This window comes from Lynx canadensis, chromosome E1 (assembly GCF_007474595.2).
Source record: "Lynx canadensis isolate LIC74 chromosome E1, mLynCan4.pri.v2, whole genome shotgun sequence".
In the NCBI taxonomy this organism is placed as follows: domain Eukaryota; kingdom Metazoa; phylum Chordata; class Mammalia; order Carnivora; family Felidae; genus Lynx; species Lynx canadensis.
The window spans coordinates 49,355,832-49,370,229 of NC_044316.2; the positions used below are offsets into that span (position 1 = coordinate 49,355,832).

Sequence of the window (14,398 nt, forward strand, 5' to 3'; positions counted from 1 at the left end):
CCGCGTCGGGCTCTGTGCTAATAAACAGCTCAGAGCCTGGAGCCTGCTTCAGATTCTATCTCTCTCTCTCTCTCTCCCCCTCCCCTGCTCATGCTCTGCCTCTCTCTGCCTCTCAAAAATAAATAAATGTTAAAAAAAGTTTTTAAAAAAATTTGTAAAAAAATCCCTTTTGTTTTATTCTGATCTCTTTCCATTTTCATACCCATGTATCTGCTTTTGAACATATTCCTAATAAAAACCCAAGTTTTCAAAAACAAGCATATTATGATGGTTTTAGCAAATCATGTCCAGTTTAATCTTTTAAAATATTCATACATCATCTGATATTGGTTATTCAGTACTTTGTAAACGTATTTCTACAACACTTAAGAACATTTATAACTTATAATGAATAGAAGCAAAGTTTCCATCATATCGTTACGTGAATGGTTATGTATGTTGTGGTCTTATACATCTGAGCAAGACAGGAGAATTTATTGCCTGAGTTTTAGAAAGAATTTAAATGCAACTCTCATTATGATATGAATTTGTCTTTACAGGGTGCGAAGGATCCTGAATAAACAGTACGATCATTTATCATGGATTTAGAAATATAATGTTCCAGATATAATTTTGATGTATGTAATATATGCAGATAAATATTTAATTGTATGAAAGTTTACAAAATGGATATGAAAAAGATTAAAGTACAAGAGTAAATGAACAAAGAATACAAATAATTAACACAAAATAAAATGCAAACATAGAAAGCTAGAACTCCACCATAAGTTTAAAAGTAAATTAAAACAATTCCAATGTTTTATCAGCAAATATGCGTATATGTTTAATTAAGAAGTTATGTATACTATAATGATTCCACCCCTGTAAAAGAGTTCACTAAAGAAAGAAGTTGTTTTTTTTTTTTTTTTTTTGGTGTGGAGAAAGTGTGGTGATTCTTTTATTCAATTTTATTCCATTTCTATTATGCAAATGTTCTTCAATGAGTATCACAATTTGTTTTAAGTTATATAACATATCACCAAAAAAAAAAAAAAAAAAGGACATCAAGAATACTGCTTGGTACCCAAAAAGTTTTCTGGTGATATTCAAAATGAAATAACTATTGCTTAAGGAAAAAAAATAAAATTACATGTAAAGCACACACATATTTTTTAAAATTTAGTAATAAAAATGATACATGCATGTGTGTATACAGATAGAAACACATGTACATATACATATGTAAGATGGAAGTGATTTTAAAATAGCAGAAAATACAGTTGGCCCTTGAACTACATGGGTTTTAACTGTGCAGGCTTATTTACATATGGATTTTTTATCATACAGTACAGACTATGTATTTTTTCCTTATGATTTTCTTATAACATTGTCTTTTCTCTAGCTTACTTATTGCAAGAACACAGCATATAAAACATGACATACAAAATATGTGTTTCTGGTATTGGGAAGGCTTCCAGTCAACAGTAGGTTATTAGTGGTTACGTTTTAGGGGAGTCAAAAGTTATACGCAGATTTTTGACTACATAGGGGTTTGGCATCCCTAATCCCCATGTTGTTCAAGGATCAACTGTACACAGAAAACTGCTAATGAGCTGGTGAGAAATCAACACCTCCCATAATCACAAAATAACATATTCAAAAATTTTAAAATCTGAACAAATGCTGTGATGCCCCTATTTTCAAAAAGTATGTTTGAACTGCTTCTCCGATGTACGTGCTTGTTCACTTGTGAGTCCAAGGGACTCCTCACTCTGTGAATTTCAAAACAATTTCTGAAAAGTTTTCAGAGGAAGACTCTTGGGTTTTACTTGTGTTTTACAGCAAACCCATAAACCTCATGCATTCCAAATGGGCGTGTAGCATATTTCAGCAAGGGAATTTTTAAGTAAATGTCATATTTCAAAGTTATATGCCATGTTTGAAGTTATACTTCAAAAAAATTCCAAATTTGTGATCATATTTTCACAATACCTGGTACCTGGTCTTTAAGTAACTTTATCAATACTTTGTATTGGCTTTATCACAGATTTTCTATCATTCCTAAATTTAAGAGGAAGAATGATTTTGAAATTCATTTATTAACTAAACATACAAAACATACCTGATATTGATGTTAATGATTTTTAAAATTATACATACTGCCAATTATAACATATAACATAAGCTTATATGACACAAAGAATTAATAGGTTTGAGCTTTTAAGAGTCGTCTGAAGGAGAGAGGAGTTCCCATCTCATGGTTGTATCAATTTCTTCTTCAAAATTCCCCAGCTCCTGTTCCTTAGAAAGCTCTAAAAATACCTAAAAAGGAGACATAGCAGAAGGAAAAAGAATATCAAGTTGTTTATTGTCTTCCAAATTAATAAGAAATATAAATGGTACTAGCGTGTGAAATTTACAGGAATGATACAAAACCATCAAAGCTGACCCACCTTTTCCAATGTGCACTGGGAGAGGCTGTATTCTTCCAGGTTAAATTTATGTTTCACTGGGGGGGGGGGTGAATAAAAAGACAAATAGCAGATGCTTACAATTTATTACTAAGGATTTTTTCAAAGGCATACAAAATAAAAATACACACGATTAAAATAAATAGAACATAAAGCTGAAAAAAAAACGCTTGGTGAAAGAATGGAATCACGAAAAGTCATAGTGTTAATATAAATGCAAATTAAGACTCTTAAATACAGAGAACAAACTGAGGGTTATGGGGGTGGGGGGTTAGAGGGATGGGGAAAAGGGAGATGGGCATTGAGGAGGGCACTCGTTGGGATGAGCCCTGGGTGTTGTACGTAAGCGATGAATCACGGGAATCTACTCCCGAAGCCAAGACTACACTGTATGTTAGCTAACTTGACAATAAATAAATTTTTACAAATGCAAATTAAATTAATCTTGGTAGTAGAGTTTTCTCATATTACATTTTGATATGGTTTATTACTTAGTATATATGTCTTGGGAGACGTATGAATTCCTTGAGGAACTACATAATTGATTGGTACATTCTTACACAGAAGGGAGATTTCAATCCCATCCCTTCCACTTTGAAAGGACCCAATACTTCTGTGTCACTTCTTCAGCCAGTTTATCTGCTGTACCAAGCTCTCTGCTGGGCGTCCCCACCGGGAAATCCTCGTGAGACTGGTCATCGAATTTACGTATTCAAGTGTTCACAGTTCACTACTCACCCAGTGAGAATCTTCTGTGTGTGAGCCACCCTTGGAGCCATAGGCAAAGGAGGGGCGAAAACAAAACCCCTGCGTTCTAAGGGCAGGACTGTGGGCCTTAAATAAATAAGGACTTAAATATATAATAAATGATGATTACTACTAGGGAGAAAAGATAAATCAGGTAAAGGAAACAGGAAGTGCCAAGCACTCTTTTTTTTACAGGATGGCTGGGGCTGGCCATAGTTACCAGGTAAGAATGGAGCGAAACTTGAAAGAAGTGAGGAAGCAAGGTGGGTAGTTAGGAAACAGAATTTCACGAAGCAGAATCAGCAAGTGCAAAGTCCTGAGGCAGGAGTGTGCAAGTCTGGTAGCCTTTAGGAAGTACTGGGAAGTCAGGGTGTCCAGAGCGGAGGGAATAAACCTGGGATTCGTATTCTCTCAAACACGATGGGCCAGGTACAGGTCTAGACACTTGACGAACGAACTCATTTAATCTTCCCAATGACCCTGCCAGGTGGGCACTGATATTACCTCTCATTTCTAATTTTTTAAATGTTTATTTATTTTTCTAGAAAGAGAGAGAGAGAGAGAGAGAGCAGGGGAGGGGCAGAGTGAGGGAGACAGAGGATCTGAAGCAGGCTCTGGGTGCTGACAGCTGAGAACCCGGTGGGGGTTTCGAACTCACGCACCGGGAGATGGTGACCTGAGCTGAAGCCCCACGCTCAACCAACTAAGCCTCCCGGGCTCCCTTACCCCTCATTTAGAGATGGGTCATCTTAGACCTGCAGTGATTCAGTGGCTTTACCAAGGTAGAGGGGCTGGCACAGGAGTTGGGGTTTTCACCACTGTGCTGTGTGAGAAATTACTCCATGACAGTCTGCTGAAAGCCGATGAAGAGGAAGAACAGAGAATTTCCAGTGGCAAGAGGAGCCATGCACAATGCAGGGGACAGACTGAGCAAGAGACACGGACGGTTCATTCACTGTGACAGGAAGGCAGAACACACAGGCACAGAGGCAGGTCTCCTGATGGATGGGGGCAAGGTTTTCGGCTCAGGTCACATGATCTTATGGTGGGTGGGATGGGAGACTTGTGTCAGGCTCCAGGCTGACAGTGCAGAGCCTGCTTGGGATTCTCTCTCTCCCCCTCTTTCTGCCCCTCCCCTGCTCATTCTCTCTCTCTCTCTCTCTCTCTCTCTCTCTCTCTCTCTCAAAATAAACTTAAACAAAAGAAAAATATATTACACAATTATCTACCATGAAATTATTACCTAAGTCTGAACAGATTCTTCCAAAATTTTATTTTACAAGGATAACTCTTACCTGCCTCTAATTTGTGAAAGGTCTGAGATAGAGGGTACACATCCGCCAAAGGTATCTTATAGGCCAAGAAGGACGAACACCTGGGAATACGAAAAATGTCATATTTGACGTTGAGTTTCAAGGGGAGAAGATGACCATCAAAATAAATACTGATATTGGCATCGGTTTCCTCTGAAGAAAATAAAAATAATGCCAGTTAACGTATGGCTTACGTATAGAACAAATAACATGACCGATGGAAAATCCTTAAAAGGTCTTTGGTGGCTGGCTGTTGGAGCAAATTCTCCTAGAAATAATGCAGCTTATCTGCATATATATGCTCAGTGTATGTACACCTATCTGTTATTGTTGTTGAACATGGGCATCTGAACTGATCCCTTTGCTTAGTTTAAATTAGGTTGCAATTAGGGGCGCCTGGGTGGCTCTGTCGGTTAAGCGCCAACTTGGGCTCAGGTCACGATCTTGCCGTTCGTGAGTTCAAGCCCCGCGTCGGGCTCTGTGCTGACAGCTCAGAGCCTGGAGCCCGCTTCGGATTCTGTGTCCCCCTCTCTCACTGTTCCTTTCCTGCTCTGTCTCTGTCTCTCACAAATAAATAAACATTAAAAAAATTTTTAATTAGGTTTTAATTAATTAACTTAATATTTCATCTTTGTCACTAGAAATCTAAGGGAAGGAGGATATGAGGTTCAGAGAGAGGGACAGACTAGGGAAAGTTCAAAAGGCTTTAACTATAAACTTCCCTGAGCTCTGAGGACAGGAAGAGCCGGAATGGATTCGGATTCGTGGCGTCTTGTTTCCACTTGCCACTTCGTGCCTAGTCTCAGCTCATCCTCCAATGGCTGTCTGATGCCCCCGGCTGGCCCTAGAGCTGCTCACACCTCCAGGCCCGGCCCCTTTCAGCCCAGCCCTTCCTCTTCCAGCCTTGCCGCCCATGGCCATCCCACCTAGATCAAAATCGCTTCTTGGAGTTGTAACACCAAGAGGCTGGAAACAGGACTGGGTTACTTGCCCTGGCACAGCCTTAGAGAGTTCCGTTATATTCATGCTGGGCTAAAATGGAAATAGCAGTTGCTATCCCTGCTTCTTTGGCATGCTCCTCTCTCCAAGGAGTTCCAAATTCAGTTCTTGTCCCGCCTCCTTGCACCGTCCCCCACCAACAGGCAGGCATACACAAACACACGCGGACGTACAGGTCCACACACGTGCCTTTCTGTTCTCCGTTTTGAGGCGTGAAAACTCATTAGAGGGAGAATGTTTGATGATCTCGACTGCTGTTTGTTTCCTAGAGGGGAATTCACCCTAAATACGTTACATCTTTTAAACTGTAAATATTTACATCTTTTAAATATTTTCAGGGAGGTCTGTGGAAGGCGCATGGGGCCAACCGTGGTCCCGTGTGGGTTCCATGCAGGAGAAGTTCCTTTCCCCCAATTTTTCCAAGTCCTGTTTTGGGTTGGGGCCAGCCCTGGATGGCTGAGGAGGCTCATGCAAGGTGTCCTCAAGCCTTCCCAGGGGACACAGCTTCCTGGGTGGCTCTCCAACCTCTTACAATCTGGAGGAGTCTGTAAATCGGTTTTTGAGGTCCCTAACTATTATTATGAAGTCAAATCATCCTGAAGTTCTCACAGAGCAGAAAAGAAACCACTTGAGTGGGTAAAGCCAACAGGTTTTTCCATAATCAGAAGCTCCTTCACCTTTCCTGCTGTGCAGCCTGTGGGAAGAGCTTCAGAATCTCGGCTTGGACCCAAGTCACCTGGGACGATTCCTTCACTTTCAGTTCTAGAACGTAATCCTTGCCAAGTTTGTTTTTCAGGTGTTGGATGGAGCCGATGCACCTACGGGCAAGAAGGAAAACATGTTGGAAAAAATGTTACTCCTTAAATTTCTTACATTATTCCTTTTTTTTTTTTTAATATTTATTTTTGAGAGAGGGGCAGAGAGAGTGGTAGAGAGAATCCCAAGCAGGCTCCCAGCCATCAGCGCAGAGCCCAATACGGAGCTCGAACCCACGAACGGTGAGATCATGACCTGAGCTGAAGTCAGACACTCAACTGACTGAGCCACTCTTACATTATTTTTAAATTTCACGTGGAGGGAAAGGGGCATCCCTGAGCGAACTGAAGGAAAGAACTCTAGGTGCTCACAGCGATTTCGCCCTTCCTGTGGGGAATCTTGTTCTGAGGGTCAAGCACAGACTCCAGAAGGACACCCACCTCAGCCTTCCAGACACCATGATGGCGACGCGGTCACAAATGGCCTCTGCTTCAGCCAGGTAATGGGTGGTCAGCAGGGCCCCCTTCTCTGTGTTTTTAATGGCTGCCTGGATCATCTGCCTGAAGCACATCAAAAAATTACCATTAAAAAAAGGGTAGAAAAAAAGAGAGAAATGGAGGGAGAATTGTAGAAAGAAAATACAGTTTAGGAATCATTTTTATCAGCCAAGTTTCTAATTAAAAAAGCAGAAATGTGCATATCGATTAGGTTGCTGATAATACGAAGTGTTTAATGTTTTTAACGCTTTGATATTAACATTTAATATTTTTAGGTATGCCAACGGTATTCTGGCTAAGTATTTTTTAACACTTATTTATTTTTGAGAGACACAGAGAGACAGAGTATGAGCAGGGGAGGGGCAGAGAGAGAGGGAGACAAGAATCCGAAGCAGGCTCCGGGCTCTGAGCCGTCAGCACAGAGCCCGACGTGGGACTCGAGCTCACAAACCACCAGATCATGACCTGAGCCGCAGTCAGACGCTTCACCGACTGAGCCACCCAGGCGCCCCGAGGGTTTTTTTCTTTTTTTAATGTGAATACCCATGAATATGATACAACATCAGAGAATCTATGTGTTAAATATTTATTTTCCCAATTATACCGATTATCTCCACTAGATTAGAAATGAGTGGATTTGGTGTCCCGAGATCAGTTTAAAAACACAACTTTTGCATAAAGGTTACCCTCCTGGCTCTGAGGGTTATGATAACGCTCACCACATTTGCTGCTGCCCTCCTGGATCCATGCCCGTCGATGGTTCATCCAGAAGCAGGATAGGCGAATTTCCCAGGATGCTCAGCACAAAACACAACTGAAAAGCAGAGAGGCACCTTATTTCGCTGCTTCCATCATACCGGCCCTCAGAATAACATCACACATCACACGTACCTTTCGAGTGGCTCCGGCCGTCAATTTCTGCACCGGCACATTCAGCTGTTCGCGCAGGGTGAAAGTATCCACCAGCCTGATGGGAGAAGGATGAGAATATCAGCGCAAAAGAGGATGTTTGGAAAATGTGATCCCACAGAAGAGTAATAGCTTTTGGAGGGAAGCCTGGCACTGTTCTTCTGAAACTCGAACGATCGGAGAGAAGAACAGTTCGTTTTGGAACATGGAAGGCTTTTCATCTCGTAAAAAGTGCTGGAGGGTAACTAGAATTTCGAACTTGGAACTGAAACGGATGCTTATTCGTGATCATTCATTCATTTAACACCGTCCATCATTATATGCATTTTTGTGTTTTTTAAAGATCCCTCAATCAAGGATGCGGGAAACAGCTCCCGTCCTCCAACCCTGCCCTACCACTGACACTCTCTGAAAAGGTGGAGGCGTCGCTTCTCCTCTCCGTTCTTTATTAGTGAATTCAGCATCAGTGGTACAGCCTCCCTCCCTGCCTCGGGACCGAAAGGAACCAGATGACCTCATTTTACCGTGAGATGGCAACGGTGGCGTCCCCTTTCCTCAGCCCTTTGATGGCAGTGAACACCTCCAGATGTTCCCTCACTGTCAGGCAGGGCCACAGCACGTTCTCCTGAGGACAGTACCCCAGGAAGCCCACCATGCTGTCTCCCTGATGACCCCAGCCTCTCAGCTCCACCTGAGAAAGTAAACCGGTTTTAGACCCACACGCAGCCTTTCCTCTCATCTCACGATTCCCCAAGACACCGACACAAAGCTAAAAAATACCGCAAGTTTTTGAGCATCGACAGACTATTATCAGATTGAAATCATAAAGCCTTTGTCTTTCTCTGTCTGACTTATTTCACTCATTTCACAGTACACCCTCTACGCCCAACCACGCTGTTGCAAATGACAGAGATATTGAAATCATTATATTGTATACCTGAAACTAATTTAACACTGTTAACTGCGCTTCAATAAAAAAGGGCTTAATTAAAAAGATAAATAAACAGACAAAAATTAAAAAGCTAAAAAAATGAATACAATAGACATCGGTTCATACATTTCTTCTAGAAAATCATCGAAGCTGCTAAAAGTAGAGTCTCACGAAGATGCAGCCTGCATTTATCACGAAATTTATAGTTTGGGAATAAAAAAATCATTCTTCCATTCTTTACTACCTCTCCAGCTGTGGGCTTTGCGATCCCAGAAATCATTCTAATAGATGAACTTTTACCGGCACCGTTAGGTCCTAGCAATCCCAAAATCTCACCTGAAAGAGAACCACTGATTATCAATCTGGGAAGTGAATCATCACAAACTCCACACACGGCACTATTTTGAAATTGATCACATACATGCAATTCATGTCGCCAAACCATGTCCTTTAACTCCTATAATTATATGGAATAATTGTGAAAAGCTTGTGGGTTTGATGTCAATAAGTCTTTTGTCTCTCAGATTACTTTTTTCAGGGAAAAATGTGCCAGGTGCTTTTCGGTAGTAGGCACCAGATGTTCTGAGACCATGGTTGAGTGATCCCTAAACTTGGAAAGGCAGGGACATTTTTGTCCATTCCGAATTCCCCCACCTGCATCCAAGCCACCATTGTCTTTCATCTGAACTGAGATAAGAGCCCCTTAACTTGTCTGGCACCCATATTTACAAGCCAATAATAGCCAATGTGCAATTTTTTTGCGATGCTTAAGTGCTAACCAAAAGCTGGCTAAAACCTCTCTGGTGGCATTCTACTAACTTGGCATAAAAATCTCAACCCGTGGCTGTATTTCGCAGAGTGGCATCTAGTCTGGCCCTGCTCCCGACTCGGACTTCCTCTCTCCCATCTGCGGCTGCATCACTAGTCTCTCCGTGCCTCGACCATTCCAAAGGCAACCCCAGGTCTGAGTCCCTGCCCGTGATGTTCTCTCTCCCCGGGTGCTCTTACCTCTTCCTGCTCGCATAACTGACACCTTCTTATGACCCAGGTCTTGGCTTAAACATTACTGCTCTAGAAAGGTCTTCCCTAACCCTAAGTGAATGTGGCCCCAAGCTGCTCATGCCTTTTCACGTATCTGAATGCTCCACATAGAAATTGCTTGCTATGTGCTGGGGCGCCTGGGTGGCTCGGTCGGTTAAGCGGCAGACTTTGGCTCAGGTCATGACTTCATGGTTCATGAGTTCAAGCCCAGCGTTGGGCTCTGGGATGATAGCTTGGAGCCTGGTGCCTGCTTCAGATTCTGTATCTCCCTCTCTCTCTGCCCCTTCCTCCCCCCTCAAAATAAGCATTAAAAAAAAAATATATATATATATATGAAAGAAATTGCTTTTGTGCTGACACTTTTCTTGATAAGTTAGTTTTGTTTTTTGATCCTCTCTTAGGATGTAAAATCTATGAGGATAGGGACTTGCCTATTTCTTTCATGATTATATTCCAGCACCCAAAGTAGTCCCTGGCATGCTTAAAAAATATATGTTGAATGAATGAATGAACGAATGAATGCTTCAGCAAGTACAATGGTGCCTATAAGATAGATGTTCAGTGGGTACTTTTAAAATAATGGTGAATAAGCTTAAGTGATTCTGCCAAACCTTTTTTAACACAGAAGGAGATATTTCTTGCTGCTATTTTCTTCTTTCTCTTTGAGAAGCAACTTTTCTTCTGCCCTGCATACTCTTTGTGGAGACAGCTAGCAATTATGACAGGTTTCTGGAATAGAGGACAGTGTGATTTTCCTCTTAAGCTTCAGAGATGTTATGTTCCTATGTTCTCACTGCTGGACTCTTTCTTACTCTATGTCATAAAACAAAGTATATTTCAGATTGACAGTAATCAAATCAATACCACTTGTTTCAAATGTAATGTGCATTCGTTGATGTCAACAATATTTCTTGCTTCTAAAATTAACACAGATAGCTTCGTGGAAACTGGCTCATTGCCTTCCCAGAAGTGCCCAAGCTCACGGGCACGTCATAACATCTGTCTAGCAGATAAAAGAGTAACCCTTTAAACTTAATCCCTATTCAGCATTTTAAAGCAAATCTCACCTAAATTCCCCAACTTGGGAAATGTTTGGTTTTGAAATGATAGCTCTACCTATCAAAGCCCATTTTTCTCAAAAGGGGAATAAAACCGGGGCTCCTGGGCGGCTCAGTCGGTTGAGGGTCCGACTTTGGCTCAGGTCATGATCTCCTGGTTCCTGGGTTCGAGCCCCGCGTCGCGCTCTGTGCTGACAGCTCAGAGCCTGGAGCCTGCTTCGGATTCTTGTCTCCCTCTCTCTCTCTGCCCCTCCCCCACTCGCATTCTGTCTCTTTCTCGCTCAAAAATAAACATTAAAAAAAATTTTTTTTACATTGGAATAAAACCATTACATTCTGTGTTCTCCTTTGACCTTGAGGACACCCCAAAGAAGCGCTTGCATATTTAAGAATTACGAGGGGCGCCTGGGTGGCGCAGTCGGTTAAGCGTCTGACATCAGCCAGGTCACGATCTCGCGGTCCGTGAGTTCGAGCCCCGCGTCGGGCTCTGGGCTGATGGCTTGGAGCCTGGAGCCTGTTTCCGATTCTGTGTCTCCCTCTCTCTCTGCCCCTACCCCGTTCATGCTCTGTCTCTCTCTGTCCCAAAAATAAATAAAAAACGTTGAAAAAAAAAAGTTAAAAAAAAAAAAAAAGAATTACGAAAAGGCACTGAACTCTGGGGCACCTGGGTGGCTCAGTCGGTTAAGCGGCCAACTTCAGCTCAGGTCAGGATCTCGCAGTCTGTGAGTTCAAGCCCCGCGTTGGGCTCTGGGCTGATGGCTCAGAGCCTGGAGCCTGCTTCGGATTCTGTGTCTCCCTCTCTCTCTGACCCTCCCCTGCTCACGCTCTGTCTCCCTCTGTCTCAAAAATAAATAAATGTTTAAAAAAAAATTTTTTTTTTTTTAAAAAGGCACCGAACTCCAAACTTTCGCAATGAAAACCAGCATATCACCCTCTATTCTCGATAGCTCTTGAATATAGGGCCGTTAACATCCACTTTGTCACTTGCTTTTCTACCTCCTCTGAGAGTGAAGTGGCCAGGGCAGTTGCCGTTCTTATTCTTTCTGCTTTCACATCTTCATCCTCGTCACCAGGTTCTTCTGGATTGGGTTGAGCACCTCTACTTTGGGGGGAAATTCTGTGGACAAAACGAAATGTAGGACAGAGGTTTCTTCGTTATGAATGATATCCTTCAGTCAGCAGCTCTGTGATCGTGCCATTGTCCTTTCTCTCAGTAAACTGGTGATGATGATCATGGCCCTGTGAATACACTGCTTCCGCTTTCCCCAAGAGCTCCCATCCCCGTGGCCAGAATTGCTCCCTTCATGCCCTCCATGTTGTTGCCCTTCTTCCAGTTAGAATCTCTGACCCGTGCGAATGTGCTGACAAATAACTGCTGCTGCTTTCAAAATCAGGTCACCTACATCTTCTCTGTTGACTCTGAGCCCAACTTAAGGATGCCTGACATTTGCTTCAGCATCTTTTACTGTCTGCCCTTCCTAGAGCTCTTCTGGAAGGTCCCTGTTATGAAACACTCTGGGCTACATTCCTCAACCAACTCCATCCCACCTCCTCTGTTCAAGGACACGTGATCACCTGAGAGGAGAGACTGGCATATCTGAGTACTCATTAAATTCCGGAGCATGATCTCACGTCCGTGAGTTCAAGCCCTGCGTCGGGCTCTGTGCTGACAGCTCAGAGCCTGGAGCCTGTTTCGGATTCTGTGTCTCCCTCTCTCTCTGACCCTCCCGCATTCATGCTCTGTCTCTCTCTGTCTCAAAAATAAATAAATGTTAAAAAAAAAAAAATTTAAATTCCGGAGGAATTGAAAACTTCCCTCCGCCGATGAGTGACAGAGAGTCCTGTTTCCAGGCAGTAAGTCAGCAATCCAGTGACCATCATGAAAACCAGCCTGCTGTGTACGTTGTCAATATAAACCCACGCCAACAGGTCAGTAGTGCAGCCGCTACGTAGGAAGGTTCAAATATGATACTAAGTTCGAAATTAAGTTTTCTCCCAACCTGAAAACAGGATCCCTTCGCGTTATTTTCTTTCCCCATTTCGCTTCCATGCATCTCAGGAGAAACACCAGTATCAACATCTGAAAGTAGGGCTAGGAGCAAAGAAAAGCGGTTACATGTCGGCATAAGTTCACAAATATTATTTAAGCATCTGAATCAAATTGGTGGCCTTTCACCTTTTGGGATGAGCACTGGGTGTTGTATGGAAACCAATTTGTCAATAAATTTCATATATATAAAAAAAAAAAAAAACAAACAAACAAATTGGTGGCCTTTGTCTTCAGGTAAAATACAGGTGAATCATTCTTACAAATCCGGGGAGAAGGCCAGCTGTCTGGTGACCATCCAGCTCCACGCCTCCTTTCTGCTCACAACCCACATCCTGGCTGTCAGCCAAGTTTATCTGCTCTACCTTCAAAATCACCCAGAACCCAACTGCTTCTCACTCCTGCCTGTGCTGTTCCCCTCCAGGGTCCAGGCCGCCATGATTTCTTATCGTGATATTACAACACCTTGCTCCCTGGTCCCCTTCTCCTTCTCCTCCCCTTGCTCCCAAAATCTATGCTCAACACAATAACTAGAACTACTCTTTTACAACATAAGTCTATAAATAAACTTAAAAACAAAAAAACCAAAAAAACACAGGGTGCCTGGGTGGCTCAGTCGGTTAAGCACCTGCCTCTTGATTGTAGCTCAGGTCATGATCTCATAGGTTTATGGGTTCGAGCCCCGCATCGCACTTTGTATTAGCAGCACAGGGCCTGCTTGGGATTTTCTCTCTCTTCCTCGCTCTCTACCCCTCTCCCACTCACACTGTCTCTGTCTCTCTCAAAACAAATAAACTTGAAAACAATAAAATAAACTAAAACATAAGTCTAATCATATTGCTTTGCTTAAAACCCTCCAATGAGTCCTCAGTTACTCAAAGAAAAGGTAGTCCTTAGAGTGACCCAGAATGCTCTGTGTCAGCTCTTTCTGTCCTCTTTGCACTTTACCCTGTGACCTCTGAGATCTTCTCTTGTACCCTTCTCTCCTTGGTCACTCTGCCACAATCACACTGGCCTCCTTGCTTACCCTGGGACAAGCCAGGGTCCCTCGTGCCCCTATTACAGGAATGCTCTTTCCCAAGCTCTCCCTACAGCCTGCTTTCTTGCCCCACCTCCAATCTTTAGTTCTCAATCAGGCCTTTCCTGACTACCCATTGGACACAATATATACTATTTATTTTAGTTTATTATCTGACTCCTTCAACCAGAATATAAACTCTACAGGGGCAGGGACTTCTGTCCAGTTTTGCTTCTACGTCTGGAAAAGTAATGACACGTTGTATCCAGAGACAGTAGCTTTCTTCAGCCCAAGCATACCAACAAAATCATCTTTCCCTTTCATTTTTATTATTCAACGTTGCCCTTTTTATCTCTAATTCAAAGGACTTAAGTTACATTGAACCTGTGTTTCTTACAAGCTCTCTCAAATTTGGAGGTGGCATAAACAGGATAAATAAACATAAAAAGTTAATTTTATATTAAATTCTGGACTTACCCAGTCCACTCAGGCATATAAAAACTAACTCATGATTTGGATTCATGTCTGAATTATCTTATTCTGAGACTGTATCAAAAGGGCTTTCAAAGCTGGTACCCGTCAGATAAAACCAAATAGTTATTGTAGTAAATGGTAACTATAAAAAAAAATAG

General features: G+C 42.4%; 1 protein-coding gene across 4 annotated transcripts in view; it reads right to left on the bottom strand.

Moving 5' to 3' along the window:
- Positions 1 to 260: 260 nt before the first annotated feature.
- The window catches only part of ABCA6 (ATP binding cassette subfamily A member 6), a 60,977-nt gene continuing 46,839 nt past the window's right edge, over positions 261 to 14,398 (bottom strand). For 3 of the 4 annotated variants that reach the window (XM_030295636.1, XM_030295635.1, XM_030295633.1), the window contains 12 exons: positions 12,702 to 12,793; positions 11,698 to 11,818; positions 10,255 to 10,372; positions 8,847 to 8,938; positions 8,196 to 8,362; positions 7,654 to 7,729; positions 7,482 to 7,576; positions 6,706 to 6,825; positions 6,187 to 6,327; positions 4,493 to 4,572; positions 2,433 to 2,488; positions 2,060 to 2,301 (listed from right to left, as the gene is read on the bottom strand). In XM_030295636.1, coding sequence (XP_030151496.1) covers positions 2,200 to 2,301; positions 2,433 to 2,488; positions 4,493 to 4,572; positions 6,187 to 6,327; positions 6,706 to 6,825; positions 7,482 to 7,576; positions 7,654 to 7,729; positions 8,196 to 8,362; positions 8,847 to 8,938; positions 10,255 to 10,372; positions 11,698 to 11,818; positions 12,702 to 12,793 — 1,260 coding nt within the window. In that variant the 3' untranslated portion in view covers positions 2,060 to 2,199. Of the gene's footprint in view, positions 2,302 to 2,432; positions 2,489 to 4,492; positions 4,573 to 6,186; positions 6,328 to 6,705; positions 6,826 to 7,481; positions 7,577 to 7,653; positions 7,730 to 8,195; positions 8,363 to 8,846; positions 8,939 to 10,254; positions 10,373 to 11,697; positions 11,819 to 12,701; positions 12,794 to 14,398 lie in introns of all 4 variants that reach the window. The other variant, XM_030295632.2, reaches the window with a different exon arrangement.